The 26422-nt window shown below is 40.8% G+C and overlaps 1 protein-coding gene across 1 annotated transcript in view; it reads left to right on the top strand.

Annotated features, from left to right (window-relative positions):
• Positions 1–26422, top strand: part of ATRNL1 (attractin like 1) — a 1808663-nt gene that overhangs the window by 344445 nt on the left and 1437796 nt on the right. The window contains exon 4 of the mRNA XM_086919594.1: positions 13914–14042. Within this exon, the coding sequence (XP_086775720.1) occupies positions 13914–14042 (129 nt within the window). The remainder of the gene's footprint in view (positions 1–13913; positions 14043–26422) is intronic.

A 26422-nucleotide genomic window follows, 5' to 3' on the forward strand; every position in this document is an offset into this window, starting at 1 on the left:
ATGCATGACATGGTGGTGTCCTGTTGTTTGCCTAAAAATCCATTCCAAAAAAGAACTGAATTTCTCAAAGTAGGCACAGGAAACAGAACAACCCATAGGCATACACTTATCCATATAGAATTTGCCTTGAAAAGAGAAACCTAGCAGATGCTGATCTAGGGGATGAACCGGCAGTAGCCGAAAAGCAGATTCAACGTCTAAAATATATCACATATATGTATTATTTGTTTGTATACAAAATATCACATTTAAAAAAAGTGCATAAGTCCATACAAATGAAAACATCAAGAGAGTGAAAACACAAAAGCTAGACAGAAAAAATTGGTCTTAACACTTTACACCTCCGTCATGACATAATATTACAAGCACGGAAATATGCCATATGTAATTAGCCTTCTTTCACCAGTGCTCAATGACCGGATTGTGTACCAAAATGTAGCGTCGACGTTTCACTTTCTTGATGTTTTCATGCTCATGGTGATTAACTCTTTTAATTTATTGTGTTTTTATGAAATTTTTGTTATCATTTGTATGGACTTATGCACCTTTTTTAAATGTGATATTTTGTATACAAACAAATAATAAATATATGTGATATATTTTTTTGATTAAGTGTTTACGGTGCTCTCCTTATTATATATGGTCCAATTGTAGTATGTATGGAAAAGGAAAAAGTATATAGGTATGTGTGATGTGTGAACTTCGAGTCTACTCCATAACATTTTCTACCCAGAAGGGATTTTCCTTTCTCCCTCTAATCCACTTGATCAATATCTCTTCCACCCTGAATCTTGCCATTTCTCCCCGCCATTCGCTAGGTGACATCCAATCTTTTTGCTTCCTAGCATACTCCATTTCCCTGATATCCACGAGCGAAGAAACATATTGACATATTTGCCCGCCCAAATTAATTCCTTCACTTCTTGTGGAACATGTTGAGCCAAATGTTCCCTCCTGGAGGGTATTGTACCTTCACCTAGCACTGGTAATGCCGCATCCTTACCTCTTTCCCCGGTTCTACCATCTTGTCCTTTCCGGAGTTGCTGCCTGGACTTGCTGCTTGTGGAGGAATAGGCGCACTTGGCCCCCCAGCTACATGGGCCAGCCATGATACTTGCCACCATCTTATTGGCCTCCCCCAAAGGATCCTCCTCCACCTCCTTCGCACCCACTGAAGATGATAACAATCCCCCCTATCCCTAGTCAAGGGAGGACTGCCACTATCTGTGCTGCCAGCTCCAGAGGGACCTGACCAACCCCTGGAGGTGCTGATACTGGGATGGGGGCTGCCGTGTTTGTGACCAAGCTAGGTGCAGGGTTAGTCATGGTTACCACCGGGACTACCGCTGGGACCACCAGAGGCACTGTGCTTGGTCTGGGCACTGGCGCGGCTGGTGCTGGTGTTACAGGTATAATGGCCAGGATTTAGGGAGTAGGTATAGGGATCACTGTGGCACAAGCCCCCCTTCAGGGACCCCCCCAAAAGGACCCCCCTCACCTTGTTGCTTCGGGCCCCAACCATTACCCCTCTTGGCCCTGGCCTGCTTGGATAGTGGATCCAATTCCCCCCTGGGCTGTGGGGGGCACTATTGTTCGCTTGGGCCTCCCAGATGGCCCAGCCTGATCCTCAATCCTCTGCCTGAGCTCCGCCATACTTTTTCCTATCTGTTCCACCTTCCACCATCTCCTGTCCATCGCTGCCATACTACGCATCATACCCTGCAGCATATGTTCCACGCGGGAACGCTTTGCGCCACGTATACTGGCCATACTCGCAACTGGTAAACCACCTACACTTGTGCTAACTCTGCAAGCACGATGTATTCCTGTACCCAACAGGACCTGATCCGGTTTTTTACCTGTACCTAGTTGGGGGTACACAGATTGGCCGTAAGCACCACGCAACTGGGACCACGACACACCAGCTAGCCTGGGTGTTGGCCGAGCGCACTCTAGCCCGGTGGCCCACCAGAAGCAGTGAAGTGCAAGTCTGCCTGTGTCCCCTGATTGCGTTGTCCCCCGCTTTGCTCGTCGTCTGCACAGCAAGCAATGTCCTCGTCAGCACAGCAAGCAATGTCCCCCTCAATGAAATCCTATGATGAAAACAAGATTAGCCACACAAAAACCAATAACCTATTTAACCATATCACTGTGCATCCTAAATACATGGAAACATGAAAACAGGACTTAACAAAATGAAACGGTAACCCGAAGGTGCATGTGGTGGTTCACTGTTGGTACATGCATTTGAAAATTCCACCAATTAATCATTGATCTGTGTGTTGTTGACCAATCTTTGATTCATTGTCCAGATCTTATTGGGATGTAGGCCAACCGTTTCATTTTGTTAAGTCCTGTTTTCATGTTTCCATGTATTTTTAAATGAATGAAGATGTATGACTGGTATGTGAGAGAGTATGTATGTTAGTATGACACAATATTGTTAGGGGCACAAACTTTTTTTCAACTGCACTTTATTCAACCGCACTGTTTTGAAATCTATAAAATGTATAACGAACATTTACAAATTTCTACTTGTGTTGTTATATGATAAAATATAAAATGTACAGTTGTACAAATCTATAAAAAGATTTTTTTTTTAAAAAAAGACAAAGAAAATAAAACAATGTTTTTGCAATATCTTTTAGTCTTGGCTCCTGTCTATAGCATCCTATTACATGTAAATGTTCCTTGGATATATTCTTTTGACAAAAGCAATATAGGTCTTTTAAGAGGTACCCTTTATGCCTAGTTCATTCTTGTCTCCCCCTCTGGACCTCAAATTAATTGGGAGAACTCCTCCTTATTTCTACTTTCTGTTAGAAGACGTCCAAGCATTTTGTGTCTATTTTTAAGGTATGACGTCCTGAATCTTAAAGTGCCCACTACTGACGCACACGTGAGAAATGTGTAAAGCACTAAACTGCTCTCCTGGGCCGGCTCTTGTTGGAAAGAGTTGATTCAGAGCAGGATGATGTGGTTTTACTGAAAGCAACGACAAAATGTAGGATAATGTGTGGAATAAAAGAGACACACCCTTTATTGCAAAACATATATAAAAGTTGGCGTGTGCTTGTGATTCGTGCAACATTTTTTGTGTTTTCCACAAGCTGTTTTCCTCTAGATGAAGCAGTGGCCCATGGTAATAAGGCCGCGTTCGTGTCCTCCCCTACAATGCTCAGCCAATATCAGTTGGTGAGCGACATTTTCTATGGAATCCACTGAATGAGCTCATTCTTAGGAGCCCTATATTTTGTTTTTAATTAGGTGCTGCTCGCATCATTGTGTTTTAAAATATCAAAAGAGAGAGATAATTAGCTTTTAATCGCATGACGTGACATAGTGCAATACAAGTGGTAATTAACTATATCAATGCGCGCCTTTCCTCTCCGCATTATTTCTCGTTCCTTTGCCACATAATTTTGTCAACTCTGTTGCATAATGTGGTCCTCCACTGCCGCTTAATTCCAGTGGGCCTGCTCAGACTTGCCTTGTCGTTTTGCCTTCGCATTCATTCTTATGTGTTCTGTCCTTCCTGTCTGTCTCTTGTCTTTTCATTCATTTTCTTGACTCTGTTGTCTCGTACTTCAGTCTCTCTTGCCTGTTTTCTTGTCTTGTTTTCTAATCTTAGTCGTTCTCTCTGTCTCCGCTGCCTTCTCTGTTGCTTCTTCCTGTGTCTTCACACTATCTGTTCTCCATGTTTCTGTTGGCTCCTCGCTCTCTCCTCGTTCTCTCCTCTGCCTCCCATGCCGTTCCCTCCCTCGCCTATTCTGCGCACCCTGTCTCTATTGCCTGTCCTTCTGTCGGTCTTTGACCTTGGCGGGCTGCCTCTGTCCCTCCACACCCCTCACAAGTGTGGAAAGGCACCTGAGGGGGAGGCGGGGCTCCATCTGTCCGCCACAAGAGGCAGCAGGCTTCTTCCATGGCGGGGGTAGCTAGCCCCTTTCCCCTTGCCAGAGATGCAGCTTTTAACACATCTCCTGTCCACAGGCAAAACGAGCACTCAGGAACCAGCACACCTGAAAAATAATAGAGAGACTAAGAGACAGGGGTCGAGGGCGCGCAGGAGGGGGGTTAGTGGATTAAAGGAAAGAGGTAAACTTCTGATGGAGAGCCGGCCCGGAATGAAGAGAGGTGCTCAGTGCTTAGAAGAGGGGCTGGAGGGAGGGTGGCCTGTCGAGAGAAGTGCTGGAGAAGGGGCCTGCAGAGGAGAGGGGAGCTCTGGAGAGACTTGCTAAAGATGAGAGAGGAGCTAAGGAGAGGGGTGCTGGGGAGGGGATGGGAGTTGTGGAGAGAGGTGATGGAGAGCAGTGAAGAGAGATACTGGAGAGGAGAGTGGGGCTGTGAAGAGAGGTGACTGAGAGCAGGGAAGAGAGGTGCTGGAGAGGAGAGTGGGGCTGTGAAGAAAGGTGACTGAGAGCAGGGAAGAGAGGTGCTGGAGAGGAGAGTGGGGCTGTGAAGAAAGGTGACTGAGAGCAGTGAAGAGAGGTGCTGGAGAGGAGAGAGGAGCTGTGGACAGAGGTGCCACCGCAGCTAACTTCTGTGATGCCCGATCATGAAAGTGCCCCCGTGGTACAAAAAGAATATCAGGGCCACCTTTAACGTGTTAGCACAGGAGGTACTCGTGCTGCTACTAAACCAATATCAACATGAAGAGATCTGGACCTTACAGGAGGTTGAAGAGCATTAGCCAGGTGAACAATGAAGTGGAATCCATTAAAGGCTAACTAGGTTATGTCCATAAGCTGCCCTCGACTACACCATCATTCTTTCTTAAGCTGCTTTCACCCTTAGCCCCACCACCACTCATACTAATCAAACTATTCCCCCCCCGCAGTACAGCACAGCCATAGCCACTCACTTAACACTACAGCCGCAGTCGGATTTTCTATTCTCGCATGCCGCAGACATGGCCGTTGTGCCTCTCCTTTATAGCACTGTTTAGATCTCTCTGCTACAGTAACACACTTTTGTTGCAAAAACCAATAAAGAGCTCTGCAAAACGAACTATTATTTCAAACACTGCACAGCTCTACAAGCAAATCTAAAACCGGAACTCCACTACACGTCACATACACTGCATAACACATGGATAAAAGACATTGTCATTTACAACGCCATTTACAACGCCAATAGCTCTAACTTAAGCAAATGCGAGATCTATTGCATTTCCAATGTTTGTCTGACTGGCAAACTGTGCGCCCTGGGCCGTACATAAATACTCTATCACCATGAATGCTGACACAGACTGTAGACGCAGAGGGAAATGTGTCATGCTTCTAATAGCAACACCATTTTATAATAAAGCTAAAAAGGGAAAGAATATAGCCAACTTGTTTTATAGTTGAGTTCTTATTAAAGGAAGAGACCAACCATAGTCTCTTTATAACTTCCTATACAATTGTTGCTTGATATTTATTACAAAATTCCTTATATTTGAGCATTGAGGGCTTTATTGTAAAAAATAAAAATAAAATAATTGGGTAAAATGACATGAAAAAGGGATAAAGGATGGGCCTGCATTCCTTGCTCTCCAACGAGTGTCTCTCAAAGGGTTTATGGCATGAAGACTGCGCCATCTTGGGCCTGACATAATGCTCCTCATTCGCCATGGACACAAGCAACAGGCTGTGGGCTCAGAAGGGAACGTGTCTTGCTTTCAATAATAATGTTGTTTTGTAATGAAACCAAAGATGCTCTGCACGACAAAGCCCAAGTCAAGGCACATCAACAGAATATTACCTGGTCTAAGCTATTTCTTTTAATGACATATCAAACCCATTGGAAGCACTAAAATCAATTACAACGTCTAGTCACAGAAACAAGCAATTTCGGCAACCGTAAGTCAAGAGATGAAATGAGGTCCTGTCCTGTATTGGTTATCAATACATCGGAACTAATTACAGACCTTCACCTTTCCATACTCAGGCACACACCCTAGTAACACATAAGTGAAAAACTAACAACATATTATAAAAAACTTAATAGTCCTCTCAATGGAGTAATATCTTATAAAAATCTTATACAATAATTTAGTTCATGGTCCTTGTTGAGACCATGTTCTACTGATTGTAGACGATTATTCCACTGTGCTTCATTTGTTTTAGCACGCGGTCTCGGCCACCTCTGAGGTGGGCCCTGACATGATCAATCTACATGAAAAAAGAAGTGAGCCTCTCTGGGCTGGAAAGGGCAATTGTGGGAAACAAGTGGGTATGTAATGTTTTTGTGTCAGCAAACTCTAAAATGTTCTTGTATTTGAGTATGTGTTTTCCTTCTGTGCTGCCTTCATAAATCTTGCTGCACCCACATTTAATCATATACATGACATAGGTGGTGAAGCAGCTAATCAAATAATTGGTTTTATACCTCTTTGAAGTATTATTTGAGAAGTCTGTTTTGTTCATACCCAACATACATACTGAACAGGAACTACAAGTAAAAAAATTCTTTGGTTGATTGAGCCAAATCTAATTTGTTCTCAATTTAAATTAAAAACTCGGCCAGACGTAATCACAGCCTAACATTTGAGGTTATATGTAGTGAAAACCTCATGCTACCTTAAGCTCAGGTATGACTAATTACTGGTAAAGCTTTACACCTTTTTTCTTAACAGGCAAAAACTCGCTCATGCACAGGCTAAATTAAATTTATCCTCCAGGAATAAACCTGTAAATGACTACTTTGAGATGAGTTAGCCAAATTCAGGATCCTACCAACCATTCAGGAATTTCCAGTTCTTTTTATAGAGTTCGAAAGTTTTGAAAACAGATTGTTTTAAATTTAAAATCGTTTTTAGGTCTCGTGGCGATTACCGCGCGAAAGCGCGGTCTCGCCAGAGACCTATTGTCACCTGCTCTGCTTCCCAGGAGACAGGAGATGGCCACGCGTAGGCTCTGGAATCGGATCGGCGCGGGCCACGCGCAGACTGAAACACACGCGCGCACACCCATCTCCTGTCTCCACTGCAAGCCTGTTGCTTACTTTCACTTTCCCTCCCCCCACCAGTCATCGGGCTCTTTTTACACACGTATGCATACATACACACACACGCGCACACCCAGACACACACACACACAGACACAGACACACACAGACACACTCGCACACACACACACGTGTGCACACATCCCCCCATCACACCCCACTCACCAGGTTCTTTTCGCGTGTCCCTCTCTCCGTCTGCAGCTACCAGGTCATTCTCAGCAGCAGGCGGGGCTCTCCACGAGCATGGGAGCGCCGCTAGCTGACATGCAAACATTCCGGCTGACGGGCACAGGAGCGCGGGGTAGGCTCCAGTCTGCTTCCTGTCTTTTTTCCCGTCCCAACACAGGTTGCCTGGCTTCCTGTTCAAGCCGGGCAGCAGCGGTGAGTTTTTAATATCTTTTAGTCAACACCATGACTTTGTCGGCAGGAGTAGAAATAACACTAGCAAGTTGCAGAACATATGGTAAAACTACTCGGAAAAGTAGTAACAGTATCACTAATAGGTATTGTCAAGGTAATAGCAGAACTAAAAGCAGCTCTAGAAATAAAAGAGAGTATTGTTCTAAGGCGTTCTTCCTGGTAAATGGAATACTACATAACAAATATGATGCTCGCAGTAGCGGGCTAATTATGCAAAAGCTAAAAAAGATGACAACCTAATCGGGGTGAGTTGGCAGTAATGACTCTAGCAGCTGGTGCAACGGACCGCTCGTACCCACGAGCCCCGGATCAGCTGCGCTTATTGAACTACGATAGGTAAAGCGCGTGATGCCGTGTGCCATGGCCCAGGGAGGAGGCGCCCGCCACATTTTGCACAGCTATGTTTTGCACACCCTCTGACATGCGGGCTCCACAGGTGGCCTGACGGATTCCTTGTACCCTAAGCTGCACTTCGTGGATTGATAGTATCCCCTTTTCCTATGTTCCTATCTAGCTGTGGCGTACACCCTCCGGCCTCCACCCCTGTACTGTGCCATGTTGCATTGCAACTAGATTTAAGTTATCTAACCGCACCCGCAGACACCGTGCTTGCTTCAGACGTGTGTGCAGCTCGCAGGCGCCATGTGTGGAATGCCAGCAGTCTCCACCTTGCATTCGTGAGTGCCACTATCAGAATCCCTTATTAGACATTGCATTTTCCTGGATATTTTATGTTTGCAGCAGCCTTGACTTGCGCTCTTTTTGCTCCTGTATGTTTCTGAATAAACTTCATGCGTCATCCCTTTCCTCCTCAGCCCCATCCATTCACTCTCCTACGTATTTCCGATCACCCCCTCCACCACCCACGCATCCCACCCCTCACCTGTAAGCACTTTTCATTTGGCGCTGTCAGTGTTTGGACAGCAGCGCTTTCTTGCGCACTCCCTGCAGACCCGCTACACTACTACGTCTGGTGCATGTGCGGAGACGCCCACGACAGACCAGCCTCAGCCCGAACTTCTCCCGTCATAAACCACCACCCTCAATGAGGACCTGCCCGATACCTGGAGGCCATTCGGGTGAACAATACGAACCGAGCAAGAATCCTGCATGTCGCGTCGAAAAATACAGAAACAATTTGTTAACCGCAATAAGCAATTGCTGAGAAAATGCAGTTTTAAAGTCTGTTTACAGTTATTGAGAGCGCTTTAAATCAGCATGCTTATAACAAGCAAGACTAGCACTCTATATTACTTCCAACTTTGCTTAGCATAAGCAACAGCTAACCATTCACAAACAATGTTTATATACCAATTGCAAATAAAAAAAAAATTATGCAAAGCATTGTCATTTACAATGCCAGTAACTCAAACTTTAATGCTGCGAGACCTATTGCATTAGTCAAAGAAAGGATTCCCTTGAAAGTATAACAGGATTAGGCTAAAACATAGCCTAAATAATCATAATTAAATCAATTCTATTACAAACACAAATATATAGAGTACAAATAATTTATTATGCATATATAGTTAAAAACAATTAATAACACTACTAGACATTTTCTAGTTCCTAAGTTAATAGTTAAAAAGCAGAACACATGACACAATCTGTTATGGCCTGCACAATTGAAAAGACAGACATAAACTGTAAAACATCAAAATTGTAGAATACAATTTGTACATTCGTGGCTCCCCGATTCTAGTACCTATGTTTTATTGCTACAAATTTTATATATAAACATTGGTAGTGGAGACTTGAATTGTACTGGAGATTGGGCGTCAACGCGTTTTGGTGGTAAAAACTGATTATTTCCACCTTTTTCAAGACCTTTCTTGTCGTCTGTCGTGACAGGGGGTCTTATAAATCACCCCTTAGATTGGCATGGAGGTTTATGGATCACTGTGATTAGTATTCTTGTTTTAGATTCGTCCGGAAAATAATATGGGTGCAGTCAATGGGAGACCCTGTTACTACTTGGCAAGGCAACAAGGGACGAGGTGCTATGATACACGTCCAATCTTTATTAATGTGATTTCCTTAGGTCTCAGCATAAAAAAACTTCCAGCCCTGCAATAACAGAGGCTTGACTAGTATGTCCACGCTGCACTGTTCATGGACCGAAATAAGTCGATATTTATTTATGGAACATGACCTGCAGTGGAAGAAGCACAGGTGATTACTCCCAAATGGCGCTGTCAAAATGCAGATAAAGTGCCGCAATCCCTTCCAGGTCCTAAAGCCTCCAGTGTAAGTTGTCTCCCACGTAAGCTGGGGTTCCGTTGCAAATGCACCAATTGCATTGTCAGTCAGTCATATATCTTTTATTCGGTTTCCGTAATTTTTTAGGAACCATAAAAAGTACATTAAAACAAACAATATATAAAAATTGGACTGCGGAAAGGGTAGTACCAAAATACAGAGTTTTCATAAATAAGAGATACATTATAAGGTTAAAATCATACGGGGTTATTATACAGACTGTTGGTAAAGTGCGAGTGTATTAAAAGACAATTTAGTCATATTTACACCGACATTTTATACATGTTTTAAGAAAACCAGCTACGCATTTGGCAATAAATTCAGAGTCTAGGTATTGTAGAGCAAGAAAAGCGGGAAAACAGGATCTCAAACCCATAGATGACAATAGAGGGATAATCCAACGCTTTCGGGGTAATTCATAAAATCTGCAAAATAGCATAACATGGATTGTGGATTGATCCGAAATATCATCACATGGGCACTTAGTAGTAGATTTTGACCAATCTTGCTTTTTCGGAAAGGAAACAATACGAAAGAAAATATTAAAACGAAACCGGGTCAACAGATATTTTTCATATGCCTTTAGGTGATATTTCAAGAAGGGTTGAATGCCTAAAGCAGATTGAACACTTAGGATCTGGATATTGGAAATCTTGGTAATTTCTTTGGATATGCGGAGCTCCCTCATATGTGATAAGCATAACATTTTTAGGTTTTTTCTTGAAATGCTTGACCGGGTTGAGGGCTCAAAGAAATACATGGTCATTTTTATATCCTTAAAAAGTTACTCACATAGGCCAGCCAGGGGATTTTTGTCCAGTTGGCCAGGTCCAGGCAGTCCATAATGAGTGAGTGGGTCAAATTACACTGCTCCGTGGTCCAAACTCGTGCCATAAGAGAATGGGCTGGATTTTGATATTATACGTGATGAAATCCATACCCAGCTCGATATGGCTACCGCATGTACCTAATAAAACCATTCTCTACTACCTGAAGAGCTTCTGCGGCAGCGTAGCCCCTCACCCCCGTGCCATAAACTGCTTGTTTATATTTGTATTTCTATAATAAGAAGATCGTTTTAGTGCCTAGTTTTTTTCATAAGGCCTTGCCAAAGTAAAAACTGTAGAGGCAGTGGATTCTGAAAGAACATTTGATTAATTTCTTTGAGTAGTGGCTCTCATTCCTTATGTGGAAAACTAGGTGCATCTTACTGCCACATCATAGTCTGCTTAAAGGTCATCATAAAGCATATTTTACACAACATTATGCCTTTATATCAACACGTTTAGTCAACTCTTCTGTTGATCAAATTTATAAACTACTATTAAATCTGTCCAAAACTGTTCCCTGCTGGTGAAGAAATCATTGCTTCCCTGTAGCAAAGTGTCTTTAGTGCAGGTGCCATTCAAAGTAATTTGGATAGGAGTAACGTGGAGTGTTGTTGTGTAGTGAGGGTTGTAGAATGTAGTGGTGTGCCATAGAGTGTATTAGAATAGCATAGAGTGAAGGGGCCTAGAGTGTTGCATAGTGTTGTAGAGTGGACTGGCATAGTGTGGAGTATGCATGGTTTGGTAGCATGCTGCCATTACAGACAACACATTTTCAATTTAAAAGACCATTATATTTGCACAGACATAGAGCACACAAATAATAATGTGTGGAAATATACTCTTCTCCTAGTGCATTGATTTGTTTTGATCGTTTATTTCCACTACACTTCAGCAAAAAAAAAATTACTTCATTTGTGCTTTCCTAATACTGAAATATTCTGAAATATCTTCACAGTTCAGTTACAGGCATTTGAATTTAGTTGTGTACTAGAAAAAAGCCTTTCCTTACACAGCGTGATTGTCACATACTTCCTCTCACTTTGAAGTTAGAAAAAGACATATAAACACCAAACTCCCTCAGGAGCAGATCCCGACATTTGACCTCTGTCTTTGAATGCAGAGCAATGCAACAAGATAAAACAATATTTCAAGGCCTGTTTACCGAAATTGAGTACTCATGGAAGAATACAGTAAATAGGCTATGCTCCAGGGGAGGGTTGAACTCAAACAGGAAGCCTAAATCAAATAAAGCAGGCAAATAGAAAGCAAACAGAAAGTAAGCAACTGTGAGATGCAAAACACAAAGCCAGTGGTAAGCAATGAGGGGAATGCATTCCTAGGAAAGCTTTCAGAATGTCCCCAAGAAGTTGTTAGCAAACCGTTCAGCTGTGCTGTCTTGTTAGCTTTAAACTGAAAAATAGCTACAGATGGCTGAGATTTCATAGTCTTTTAGTCAACAGCTTATCTATTGTCTTTTAACACCAAGGGGCCGATTTCGATATCGGTCAGAAAGCCTCCAACTTGCGGTCGAAGGCTTTCCGACTGACATCTACGGTTTCACTTCCGACCGCCTAATAACAATGTAGGTGGTCAAAAGTGAATCAGGCCATTCATTCCGACTGGATTCCGAGGGGCTCAAGGAGCCCGTCGGCCAGTTGGAATCGGCACATATTCTCGATAGGACGGCATTTCCGCCATCTGGATTACAATATCAGTTTCCAACAGGCTTTCCATGCTTAGCTTCCCGACATGGAAAGACTGTCGGAAAGCGACTTTGGAGGGTCCTGGCAGGACCCCCTTCTCCCACCTATGGTGTCTCCCAGTAAAGCCATGTAAAGCCTTGTGGCAGGGATTCGCACAAACTCCCATTTCTCTATGGAGCTTGGCAACGGCCGGTTTACGGACGTAGCTCAACCTGCCATGGAGAAATGGGAGTATGCGATTGCACCATGTCTGTTGGCATCATAATTATGTGGCCGGGACCGCCGACAGGAGGTTGGTCGGTCCTAAATCCGCAATGATGTCGGTCGGAGGTAACTCTGACCAACATCATAATTGGGCCCTAAGTGTCTACAGGGAAATAAATGTATAATATTAAATGAAAAAATTCTACGACACTTGCCAGAAGTTTGGGGAATGTTACTGTGAATATGATACATATAAAGATTTGGAAGTTGGAGAACCAATGTCGGAGATAAGTAACGTTTTCTTCAGTATTGGAGTAATTCAATAAATAATTGTAATAGAAATCCATAAATGTACCCTTATTCTCTAGCACGATGACAGCCTTTTTCTGAATCATATCTGTATTACAACTATCAGTGAGAAAGATAAGTTTCAATCTAGTAATGTCCCTGCTAGATCAATGCTCTTTTAGGACTTTTTAAATAAATGTACAATAATCTTGATGTCCTTTTCTATATGTTTTTGCTAACAGTGTTTAAACATGGTTTGGAGTAAGCTTGTCATTTACTACTCACCTGATAAAATATAGCATCACAGATTCGACGAGGGCTATGCTTGCTGTTTTAGGCCTTTTATCGGCTTTTATAATGAGGGTCAAAGGTCCTTAATCACTGATAGTCATTTGGCTTAATAAAAATAAATCTGTAAATACATTCCACCCCTTGAAGGTAGAATGTTCTAAATTCAACAGGGAGAAACAAAAAGGCTAACGTTAGAATGTTGGAGCAGAAGGTCTATACCAGCCGTTATTGACAATAAGCCATTCTGTTGTCTTCAGTGGAGCTTCCGGTATTCAAACCAAAGGAAGGGGACTGCGGGCTTTATTTAGGTCCAGCATACACACCAGGTCACATGACCACATGAAGTTGAACGCAACATCCTTACGCATTACATCAGGAAGGCGCAACTCAATTTTTAACCAGGTTGGTAGCCAGGTTCATTAAAACTATTTTGTCTGGACTTCCATACCTTATTTTATCCTTGCACGGTCTACTGACACTCAAGTTAGTACAGCTACACTTTTAGGTGTACCATATGGCAAGGAATAAAAGATCTCCGCCAAAGAGCCCCTCATAGGGTGCCCGTCAGGTACTGCAGCGCCGACCTGGCGAGGAGCAAGCCCTTTGATGAAGCATGACATCCAGCTGGCTGGGTGTGTAAAGGTCCAAATTCCGAAAGGAGGGATTCCCCTTTCCCTCCTTTCCTAAGGGACAACCGGTCTCCTCTTCTGGCCTCTCCCTCCCTCTGCCTTTATAGGAACTGCTTCCGGTATTGCAGTGTTTTAAACAGACACATTTGATTTTGGCCTTTTAACTACAGATGTTTAAGAACTTTTTTAGGTGTCTCTAATCCTACTTCACCCTGTAATGGATTTTTATACCTAACCAGTTCTCTTACCATTTTATGTGAGTGACCACCACCTCACTCATATTTTTCTAACTTCTTTTCCAGTGGGCTGATTGTTCCAGAGGTACGTGGAAATGAAACAGTCCCTGAAGTGATCACAACATCTGGCTATGCATTGCTGCATTTCTTTAGCGACGCTGCCTACAACTTAACTGGATTCAACATATTTTACTCGTAAGTGGTCATGTTGTACAAGGCACTTGTGATACCTGTTTTTCCAGAAAGAAATGCTAAATGTATCTCACTATGTCTTACAAATGTCTTATGCATAAAACCGCAATCTGCTATCGCAAAAATAAGTTAGGGAATTATTGAATTAATCTCTTATATCTGTTACTGCAAAATGTTCTTTTTCCATCAGTGGACCTTAAAGAAAGCCATTGAGCACATTAGAGAAACCTATTCACTCCACATCTGTAGGCATCCAAGAAGATTTTGTCTAGTACAAAATATTCTAGTAACTTTTCAGTACTTTTCGGGCTAGATGTCTGACCATTTGATTTTGCGCCTTGCAATTTGCGAAAAATTGTGAGGCGCAAAATCAAATGTACAACAGTCTGTTTAACACGGTTTGCGATTCCCAAAGGAGTCGCAAATTGCAAGGCTCATTCATATTAATGAGCCTCTCATAATTTGCGAGCCCATTGGGCATGACAGGCCCTCCCAGGGATTGTGGCCTGCATTTAAAAAAAAAACTTCGTTTAATTTTTGGGAATGCATTACCACCTACTTGAAGTAAGTGGTAATTGCGAGTGTTTTGCGACCGCATTTGCAGTCGCAAAACATTAGTACATGGGTTTGAGACTCGCTATTTGGAAGTGAATGCCACTTCCAGATAGCGAGTCTCTGAACACTTTTTTGCGAGTCGCAGTTCATTTGCGACTCGCAAAATTGTGTTGGTACATGGCCATTACAATTTTAGCAGGCGCAAATGGGTCGCTAACCGGTTTGCGCATGCTAAAAATGCTCGTACATCTGGCCCCTACAGTTTAAAATTTGACCTGATCTGCTAGGACACTAGAAGGAAAGTATTGTAAGATTCAAGCATTGTGTTATATTTTGGTTTCCCTGTTCTATCAACAAAGGACATCCAATCTCATTTCAAGCAATTTTTTACGTTTTAGGATGTACAGTGTCTCCATGTTACTGTGAAGCTCTGTTTGTCTCCTTTTCTATCTTGCCTATATTAGGGCACTTTTTGCACTTGTGCTTAATTATTTCCTTGTAGGCCAGACAAAATGTGTTTTACTTTGTCAGCTTATGCTTTTGTTTTCATTGTTCGACTAGCTTTATTTGAAAGATACATTTTTCTTTTCTTAAAAAATGTGGGGTCTTTCAACACTTTGTTGAGTAGTAAATACATTACTTTTGTCATTAGGTATTCTATTTTAATTGATCGTATTTAAAATAGCACTATACAGAATGTGGATGGTGTTGACTAGCTTCACAAAGTAATAGTATACAACAGTGGTCTTCAAATTTTTTGATGCCGAGACCCCCTTGTAAAACCTTTTTAGGCGTAAGGACCCCCTTCCGACAAAAGTTTCTAGAAACTGGTACTCCTCATCATCAACTTTTGACAACCATAAATGCGCCTGTTAGACCTCATCACATCCCTCAATCATTCATCCACCCACACTTTCACACATCCATCCATCCATCCACCCTTTCATCCTTCCATCCTTCCATCCATACATCCATCCTTCCTTCATCCATCCACCCTTCCATCCATACACCCATCCTTTACTCATCCACCCATCCCTCCATCCACCCATCATTCATCCACCCACCTTTTCACACATCCATCCATCATTTATCCATTCATACATCCATCCACCCTTCCATACTCTGATCCATACCTCATTCATACATCCATCATTCATCCATCCACCCTTTCATCCATCCATTCATCCATCATTCATCCACCCATCTTTTTACACATCCATCCACCCCTCATTCATCCATCCACCCTTTCATCCATCCATCCTTCATCCGTCCACCCTTTCATTCTTCCATCCATACATCTATCCTTCACCAATCTATCCTTCATCCATCCACACATCCTTCCATCCTTTAGCCTTACATCCATCCATCCACCCAGCATTCATCCACCCACCTTTTCACACATCCATCCATCCTTCAGCCTTTCATCCATCCACATCCATCCATCCATCCTTCAGCCTTACATCCATCCACATCCATCCATCCTTCAGCCTTACATCCATCCATCCACCCATCATTCATCCACCCACCTTTTCTGTGCCTCTCTCATGGGGGGGGGGGGGGGGGGGGGTGATCAGTATCTCTCTGCGCCGTCGTCCTTCTTTCCCGCTCACAGGAGGGCATCTCTGTGCCTCCCTGCTGGGGGCTGGGGACGTGTCATGGGACCCACAGCTCCAGGTGCGCAATGTCCATTGAACTCAAAGGGCTAAACTACAGCCACTCCCCCAGACCCCCCCCCCCCCCAGCTCCCCCCAGCTCGTGTATGTGAGCCAGGCTGAAACAGCTTCAGGGACACACACAGTCACACCCAAGTACTGGAAAGGTCTTTAAAAGACCTTTTACTTGTTAATGAGGCGTTGATGTTTTTCACACCTCAGTGTGAATTAGGCCTCCGCCGTGAGCACCGATCAGCCCAATGCCAGGAACTGCACACTGCAGAATCTGCGACCCCCTTCCCAGGACTCCACGACCCCCCTGGGGGTCGGGCCCCACAGATTGAAGACCGCTGGTATACAACTAGTAACACACTTTCTGGGGGTTTATTATGAACAACACTGGGGCAAGAGTTGCATTCTGGATGAAGACTTCTGCAACAGTCCTGATTTTTTTTGTTCAAGTTTTGTTCATGAAGATATTTTTCGGATGCCCTACTGTTCCGGATTCATATTGCTCATTTAAAGCCATTGTCTGAATATGATCATGGAAATAATGTTTGTTATTTATGGAGAAGTCCAGACATTTGACATTGTCTATGAAGGCTGCAGCAATACCCATATCGTTATTGATAAACTGTCGGGTGTTGATGATGCTGTCAGGTGTATTACAGAATAAGAGCAAACATTACGCTTTTGCTGAGTTTCATCTAAAGTAGTTTATTCTTTCGGGGCTTGTCAAGGCTGTCTTATTGTATACAGTTAAGTAAAGCTTTTGTTTCTGCCTATTGGCGGTAGGCTAAACCCAAGAACTAATGTTGCTTTGTTTGGGTTGCTTCTGGGGCCAACTGAAGAGATTCTAATCATTTTGAAAGAAGGAACCAAAGTCCAACCATTTAAAAAATGTAATAAACAACTGTTACTTTGAAAAATTCGGTAGAAAGGCATTTTTACAGGTAAATGTATAGTGGTTAACATTGCCCATTATGTACTGTTTTATATTAATGTTTCTAGTGCCACATATGAAGTTCCTCTAGAAAGTTTGAATTTTAATATAGTTTATCCACCTAATTCCGCAAACCACACCTCGTCCCTTCATTGCATTCATAGTCACCAGGAGATCCATAACCCATGTCCGCTCTTCAGGCGGATAATCAGAATGGAAAATAAAAATATTGATTGTTTAGAAAGGAAGGTGGCGCGTTCTTTCACTCTTCTGATCAATAGAGTGACTATAGCTAATTTTCAGAATGATTAAAGGTTTTCTAGAACATTTTTACTAGAGGTTAAGCAACCGAATGGAACATTTGACTGTGATTTGTTTCAGGAAACTATTTCATATGGAGCTGTCATTTCTGTGTGAATATTCTGGTTCATCATAAAGACCGGTGAGGTAATTTAAGCTTTTCAAAACATAACAGTTACTAAACAATCTATGTGAGTTATACATGGTTGGAGGCCTTATCAATTCAAAATATTTTATCAGAGACATCCAGGTCGTATAGGCATCCAAGGCTTGCTAGGATAGAGCCTTAAGGCAGTTTCAGACTGTAATAAGCTCTTTTCTGTTTTGAGAATGCTTTATTAACATAGCCATGAGAATAGAATAACTGCAATGTAATAAAATATGCGCACTATTACCAGTAAAGAAAATATACTGCTGACAACATTGAGGACAAATATAAGAATAGAGTTATGAAAATAATAAATTCAAAACCCTTTTTGTGATTTTGTGTAAAAAGAAAGCCATGAAGAAAATGAAAAGGGAGAAAAGGAAGGGTGGGAAGCCTTATAGTAAGAGAGACAATAATGGGAGTATGTAGTAAACCACCAGTAATAAAAATGTAACTAAGATAAGTAATACCTCAATTTATAAAGTAATTAAAGAGGTTTAAATACCATGCATTTATCAGATATCCCTTGAGTATATGCAGACAGGAAGTAGGTCAAGGGCCTCCACAACAAGTCTCTCTTCATGATGTTTTGTCCAGCCAATAGATGTGCTCTATCAAGTCTGTCTGTGTTTATGACGAAGTAAGTTCCAACATCGTGTGAAAGTGATCTGCAAAGAATCCTTCCAATTTGAAATAATTATCATCTGAGCAATAGCTATAAGATCTACAAACTTCCCAGTCAATGTATTAGCATTCCAAGCATTAGAAGATCCTCTTAAAAAATATGAACTTTGTCAAATGGTAAATGAACAGAACATATACCAGCAATCTTATCCCAAGCCTGTAGCCGAAATGGTGACCACGTGGGCAATCACATACATGTGTAAAACATTACTGTTTGCCGTATTACATGACAAACACTATCAGTAGATATTTTCATTTTGCAAAGAGACTAAGGGGTTAGACGGAACCTATCATAAAAGAAAAATAGTGATTGAGTGTTGCTAGATGAACAAGAAGAGTTGTGGATTTTGGGCCAAATTTTATTCTACAACGGATCGAAAATGATAGTTGGAATTCTGCTTCACATTGTAATTCCACGTTAGTTTTATCACTGAGGGAAGTATAGCCTTGTATATTAGAAATACCTCCTGTTCAATACAAAAATCATGACTAGTGAGTTGACTAAAGATGTGACGTGCGAGGCTTGTCTAATGCAGTGAATCAATAGGTCAAATTTACATTTTGAAGAGGAGGGCATCTTAAAAGTGTGCTGGGAAGAGTGGAAGGATTGTACTTATTATCTACAATAAGAGGGTCCACATACTTGACACCTTTAGGAAGTCTATCCTGCCCCGAAAATATTTTTTGTTAATTATTTGGATGGATTCATTATGCCTTATATGGGAGAATCTAAAAGTATATACTGGAAATATGGGTTGAAGAAGATCACGTTTAGCAAGGAAAGGAAAGAAAACAAGGTTTATGTATAAAATATACAAGATCGCCGAATAAAAATGGGGCAACAGAGGCAGTTTTGATATGCCTCCAAACTGTGGGAACAACGTCTGAGTACAGAGCTAGTGAGGTCCATATTTGCTTGAGGATAAAAGCTGAATGATTATAGTCTGTCAGGGAAATTAACCCCTATTTTTTTTTTACCTTTTAAGTTTATGTAAAGAGATGCGTGGCATCTTACCACTCCATAAACAAATCCTTAGTGTAGTGTCAATAGATTTTTAAAATGTATGAGGAAGAATTGATAAACAAAAGTTAATAACTGGTAACATCAACATCTTAATGGTGTCTAATCAGCTCTGATTGACGTAACAAAAGGTTGGAAGGGGTGCAGTACGCGATTCATGAAAGTCTTTGTGGTTGTATGGTGCTTCGAGGTATCACTCTCCGATAAAAGTGTGAGGAAATAACTCTTATGGTTGCACCCCCATAAATCTGGGGTATGTCCCCCGGGCTCCAATAGATCCTCCTATATGGAAGGTTCAATAAATTTGTGCAATAGTTTAACTGTTTGAAACTTGACGTTTTATTTCATCATATTTTCATCACATGGATGTACAGTTCATGATTGTTCATTTTCATTCATTAACATTCATTCATTTCCCAGCAAACATTTTAGCTTTCCCAATGCATTTCGGCATTAAAACTGCCTTCTTCCAGGGGATATTTCTATAAACCAAAACAGAATAACGCAACATTTAATATCGATTCTATAAACTATATGTACACAATGTATCATTGTAAAACATGTTAATCCACGATCTGCGCTGTTATTCATTAATTTGTAGCGTGACATTTCAACATTATGCCCACCAAAATCTAAAAAAACTAAAAAAACATGATTCAACCCTGAGGATTCTCCACCAAGTAACCGTGTTGTATGACTGAATTGGATTTGCTCTACAGATATGTTTTCCGATCATTAACAACAATATAAGTGTTTATTCTAAAAAGTGCTCGGGGTTGTTTAACTAACCGTGATAGAAGAGCGTTTAAACGCTGCTGTTCAAAGTACCGAGGCGGCTAAGCTCTCGAAATACGGGCTTACCAAGCAAAATGTTTGTGTCTCCCGCAACTCCTCTCATGAACCGGAAGCACTGAGAGTAGCGCTCCGGAAGCTTTAACAATGGGTCGCGGCTGTTGCTAGGCGACGCTCGAGAGTTTAGTGAAAGACTGCTAAATATGCAAATCCTGCCGGATTAAATTCTTGCGTATATAGCGTGTTGTAAATACATAAAGTTGGTGGTTTGTTGATTTTGGTCTCCAAAAGAAATTGTGAAACATAACGTGTATATTCCTATATGTCTCAATAAAGTTAAAGAAGGGAATTTTAGTAAAAAAGGCGGGGCTGTAAGGTGCAGTTTGGTTTCGAAAAAGCTACGGTCATTGGATGTTCTTAGCACAAGTGTTTGTTATGTGTACACTGAGATTAATGGATTAAGTAGCCACATTTCGGATTTAAGGAACAACAAACATACTTAAAGATAGCAAGTAAATTCCATACGGTCGTTAAGGCCGTATGGGGTCATACTGGACAATAAAGAAATCCAATAATTTTCTCTTTGCAATAGTCTTTTTTTGTGGTCTTGTCCTTCCATTTTACATACATTCTCAGAACACAAAATCTCAGTTGGCTGATATTGTGGCTCATCTCCACGAAATGTTGAGTAGATTTCAATTGTTTTGTCCTGATGTTTGATTTGTGTTCGTTTAATCTGATTTTTATTTTACGATCAGTTTGTCCCACATATATCTTTCCGCAAGGACACTTCAACATGTACACTACACTGGTTGAATCATAAGTCGCTGTTGCTCTTAAATTAATTTTGTTGCCCTTCATTGGGTGATTGATGGTTGTTCCTTTAATAACACTGTTACAGTGATTGCAGCTCCAACAGGGGAGTGTTCCCTTATGTATCATTGGTTCAGTGTGTGATTGTTTCAAACGTTCTCCAAGGTTTTTAGCTCTTGTATAAGCAAAGATAGGGTCCTCGTCAAAAATGTGGTTGAACTCTTGTTCGATTCGCAAAATTTCCCAATGTCTCATAATGATTCTTCTGTATTTTTTACTTGCTGTTGAGTATTTTGAGACTACAGTAATTAGTTCTTTGGTCTTTGTTTGTGTTTTAGTCAATAATTCAGTTCTGGTTTTTATTGCTGAAAGTTCTTGTGCCTGTTGGAGAATATGATCAGGGTACCCTCGCTTTTTGAATCTAAGTATCATGTCTTTTGATTGTTGTTCCAATGCTTTTGGATCAGACACTATTCTTTTTGCTCGTAGGAGTTGACTGTATGGTAAATGTTCTTTAAGCGGTTGAGGATGAAAACTCGAATAGTGTGGTGTGTTATTTCTTCCGTGCTCTTCCTAAACAAGTCTGTCTGAAATCCCGTTGATGTTTTTATGACTCTCACATCCAAAAATATTATTGACTCCTTCTGTATTTCATAGGTAAATTGAATGCGTGGATCTATGTTGTTGAGTTGTTTGAATTGTGTTTCCAAAGTATCTTTAGGACCTTCCCAGAGTAGAAAAATATAGTCAATAAATCTTAAAAATATTTTGGTGTGATTTTTCCAAATAGTTTTGCTCAGTATGTTATCTTCTTCGAATCTACTCATGAAGATATTGGCGTAGGCTGGAGCTGCCGAATTTCCCATTGAAGTTCCTGTCTTTTGTTGATACCATTCTTCGTTCCATGAAAAATAGCTATGAAATAGCGTAAATTCCAAAAGTTCCATTAGAAATACTTTGAAATTGTTCTCCAGATCTGTTCTCAATAGACAATATTCTATAGCTTCAATTCCTTTAGAATGAGGTATTGAGGTGTACAATGCTGTAACGTCCACAGTACATAATAGTGTGTCCTCCATGTTTGTCAATTTTAACGTTTGTAATTTCAATAACAAATCAGTAGTGTCCCTGATATATGTCTGTGTTGATGTCACGATTGGTTGCAAGTACTTATCCAGGAATTTTCCGACAGGTTCATGTATGCTCCCAACGGTTGAAACTATCGGTCTGCAAGGAGGGGTTTTTTGATTTTCATGTATTTTTGGTACCAAAAAGAATTTTGGGCTTTTCGGATAATCCTGTGTAAGATATGTTTTTGTTTTGTCTGTGATAATTCCATCTTGCAATGATTTCAAAAGGATGGTATCAATGACTGCTTTGAACTGTGTCGTAGGATTTGCATCCAATTTTAGGTATGTTTCTTGATCCGAGAGTTGGATGATTGCTTGACTGTTGTAATAGGTAGTGTTCATAATAACTATAGCTCCTCCTTTGTCTGCTTTAGTGCATGTTATATCAGGATTCAGGGCTTTGGACTTGAGAATGCTCATTTCTTTTTGGGTGTAATTTTTCTGTTTCTGTACTCGTTGGCAATTCATCTTAGTTATGTCATTTTTGACCAATGTTTCAAACGTATCCAGCGTTTTATGAGACGTTGGTGCCATGATTACACATTGTTTGTATGAATGTTCAAAAATTCAAGGACAGATGGTTCGCGATTTTAAATAAATGCTCATTAGACCTAATATTATTAATAGTCGAAGAACTATCAAGCATTCTGGAAGAATTGGCCAAAGACATCAGTAATGTAAAAATGGAATTAGAAAATAGTTACACACCGGAAGAATTAACAAAAATTCTGGAAGACATCAATAGACAGTTGTCTAAACATACGGCTGAAGTGAGTGAACGAAAAATAAGATAACTGAGAAGGGACACCATTGATTACAAGATGGGAGAAGTTTATACGTGGGTTGATATATACGCCAAACGCCGTCAAAACAAACCATATACAGCCAATACCGACACTTCCTCCTCAGATAGAGATACCACTAACCAACAAAAAAGAATGAATCGTTACCCCCCACCAAGATCAGGAACGACCGCTAGCACATCACAAAGAAACGTGGAAACACCATCAACATCTACAGATCCTTTTTTAGAGGCAGGCCAAGACAGAAAAGAAGACCCAGGAGGGCCAAAAGAAAAAGCAAAAGAACCACCACAAACCCGAACGGTCACGGCCAAGAAGGACAAACCAAAGACAGCGAAGTAGATGAGAATTTAGTCATTAATATCTCGGATTTTCAGTTCAACCAAATCCAGATTCAAACGCTACAAAAGGGAACATCATTTGTTCCAACATCCAACACGAATAAACTCGAGATCAACCTCTCCTTCTTTAAATTAATGAGAAAATTACGTTTACGTCACTTCTTCAATAACATGGTTCAAACACCCATGGAGACAACAGAAGATCAATTGAGAGGTCTAAGACCCACTAGTGTATACATGGCACCAACGTCTCATAAAACGCTGGATACGTTTGAAACATTGGTCAAAAATGACATAACTAAGATGAACTGCCAACGAGTACCGAAACAGAAAAATTACACCCAAAAAGAAATAAGCATTCTCAAGTCCGTAGCCCTGAATCCTGATATAACATGCGCTAAAGCAGACAAGGGAGGAGCTATAGTTATTATGAACACTACCTATTACAACAGTCAAGCAATCCTCCACCTCTCGGATCAAGAAACATACCTAAAATTGGATGCAAATCCTACGACACAGTTCAAAGCAGTCATTGATACCATCCTTTTGAAATCATTGCAAGATGGAATTATCACAGACAAAACAAAAAAATATCTTACACAGGGTTATCCGAAAAGCCCAAAATTCTTTTTGGTACCAAAAATACATAAAAATAAAAAAAAACCTCCTTGCAGACGGATAGTTTCAACCGTTGGGAGCATACATGAACCTGTCGAAAATTCCTGGATAAGTACTTGCACCCAATCGTGACATCAACACAGACATATATCAGGGACACTACTGATTTGTTATTGAAATTACAAACGTTAAAATTGACAAACATGGAGGACACACTATTATGTACTGTGGACGTTACAGCATTGTACACCTCAATACCTCATTCTAAAGGAATTGAAGCTATAGAATATTGTCTATTGAGAACAGATCTGGAGAACAGTTTCAAAGTATTTCTAATGGAACTTTTGGAATTTACGCTATTTCATAGCTATTTTTCATGGAACGAAGAATGGTATCAACAAAAGATTGGAACTTCAACGGGAAATTCGGCAGCTCCAGCCTACGCCAATATCTTCATGAGTAGATTCGAAGAAGATAACATACTGAGCAAAACTATTTGGAAAAATCACACCAAAATATTTTTAAGATTTATTGACGATATTTTTCTACTCTGGGAAGGTCCTAAAGATACTTTGGAAATACAACTCAAACAACTCAACAACATAGATCCACGCATTAAATTTACCTATGAAATACAGGAGGAGTCAATAACATTTTTGGATGTGAGAGTCATAAAAACATCAACGGGATTTCAGACAGACTTGTTTAGGAAGAGCACGGAAGAAATAACACACTACACTATTCGAGTTTTCATCCTCAACCGCTTAAAGAACATTTACCATACAGTCAACTCCTACGAGCAAGAATAGTGTCTGATCCAAAAACATTGGAACAACAATCAAAAGACATGATACTTAGATTCAAAAAGCGAGGGTACCCTGATCATATTCTCCAACAGGAACAAGAACGTTCAGCGATAAAAACCAGAACTGAATTATTGACTCAAACACAAACAAAGACTAAAGAACTAATTACTGTAGTCTCAAAATACTCAACAGCAAGTAAAAAATACAGAAGCATCATTATGAGACATTGGGAAATTTTGCGAATCGAACAAGAGTTCAACCACATTTTTGAGGAGGACCCTATCTTTGCTTATACAAGAGCTAAAAACCTTGGAGAATGTTTGAAACAATCACACACTGAGCCAATGATACATAAGGGAACACTCCCCTGTTGGAACTGCATTTACTGTAACAGTGTTATTAAAGGAACAACCATCAATCACCCAATGAAGGGCAACAAAATTCATTTAAGAGCAACAGCGACTTGTGATTCAACCAGTGTAGTGGACATGTTGAAGTGTCCTTGCGGAAAGATATATGTGTGACAAACTGATCGTAAAATAAAAATCAGATTAAACGAACACAAATCAAACATCAGGACAAAACAATTGAAATCTACAGTGGCTCAACATTTCGTGGAGATGAGCCACAATATCAGCCAACTGAGATTTTGTGTTCTTGAGAATGTATGTAAAATGGAAGGACACGACCACAAAAAAGACTATTGCAAAGAGAAAATTATTGGATTTCTTTATTGTCCAGCATGACCCCATACGGCCTTAACGACCGTATGGAATTTACTTGCTATCTTTAAGTATGTTTCTTGTTCCTTAAATCCGAAATGTGGCTGCTTAATCCATTAATCTCAGTGTACACATAACAAACACGTGTGCTAAGAACATCCACTGACCGTAGCTTTTTCGAAACCACACTGCACCTTACAGCCCCGCCTTTTTTACTAAAATTCCCTTCTTTAACTTTATTGAGACATATAGGAATATACACGTTATGTTTCACAATTTCTTTTGGAGACCAAAATCAACAAACCACGAACTTTATGTATTTACAACACGCTATATACGCAAGAATTTAATCCGGCAGGATTTGCATATTTAGCAGTCTTTCACTAAACTCTCGAGTGTCGCCTAGCAACAGCCGCGACCCATTGTTAAAGCTTCCGGAGCGCTACTCTCAGTGCTTCCGGTTCATGAGAGGAGTTGCGGGAGACACAAACATTTTGCTTGGTAAGCCCGTTTTTCGAGAGCTTAGCCGCCTCAGTACTTTGAACAGCAGCGTTTAAACGCTCTTCTATCACGGTTTGTTAAACAACCCCGAGCACTTTTTAGAATAAACACTTATATTGTTGTTAATGATCGGAAAACATTTCCGTAGAGCAAATCCAATTCAGGCATACACCATGGGTACTTGGTGGAGAATCCTCAGGCGTGAATCATGTTTTTTTAGATTTTGGTGGGCACAATGTTTAAATGTCACGCTATGAATTAATGAATAACAGCGCAGGTCGTGGATTAATATGTTTTACAATGATACATTGTGTACATATAGTTTATAGAATCGATATTAAATGTTGCGTTATTCTGTTTTGGTTTAAAGAAATATCCCCTGGAAGAAGGCAGTTTTATGCCGAAATGCATTGGGAAAGCTAAAATGTTTGCTGGGAAAACCAAAATGTTTGCTCATGAATGAAAATGAATAATCATGAACTGTACATCCATGTGATGAAAATATGATGAAATAAAACGTCAAGTTTCAAACAGTTAAACTATCGCACAAATGT

Source organism: Lissotriton vulgaris, chromosome 5, assembly GCF_964263255.1.
Source record: "Lissotriton vulgaris chromosome 5, aLisVul1.2, whole genome shotgun sequence".
In the NCBI taxonomy this organism is placed as follows: domain Eukaryota; kingdom Metazoa; phylum Chordata; class Amphibia; order Caudata; family Salamandridae; genus Lissotriton; species Lissotriton vulgaris.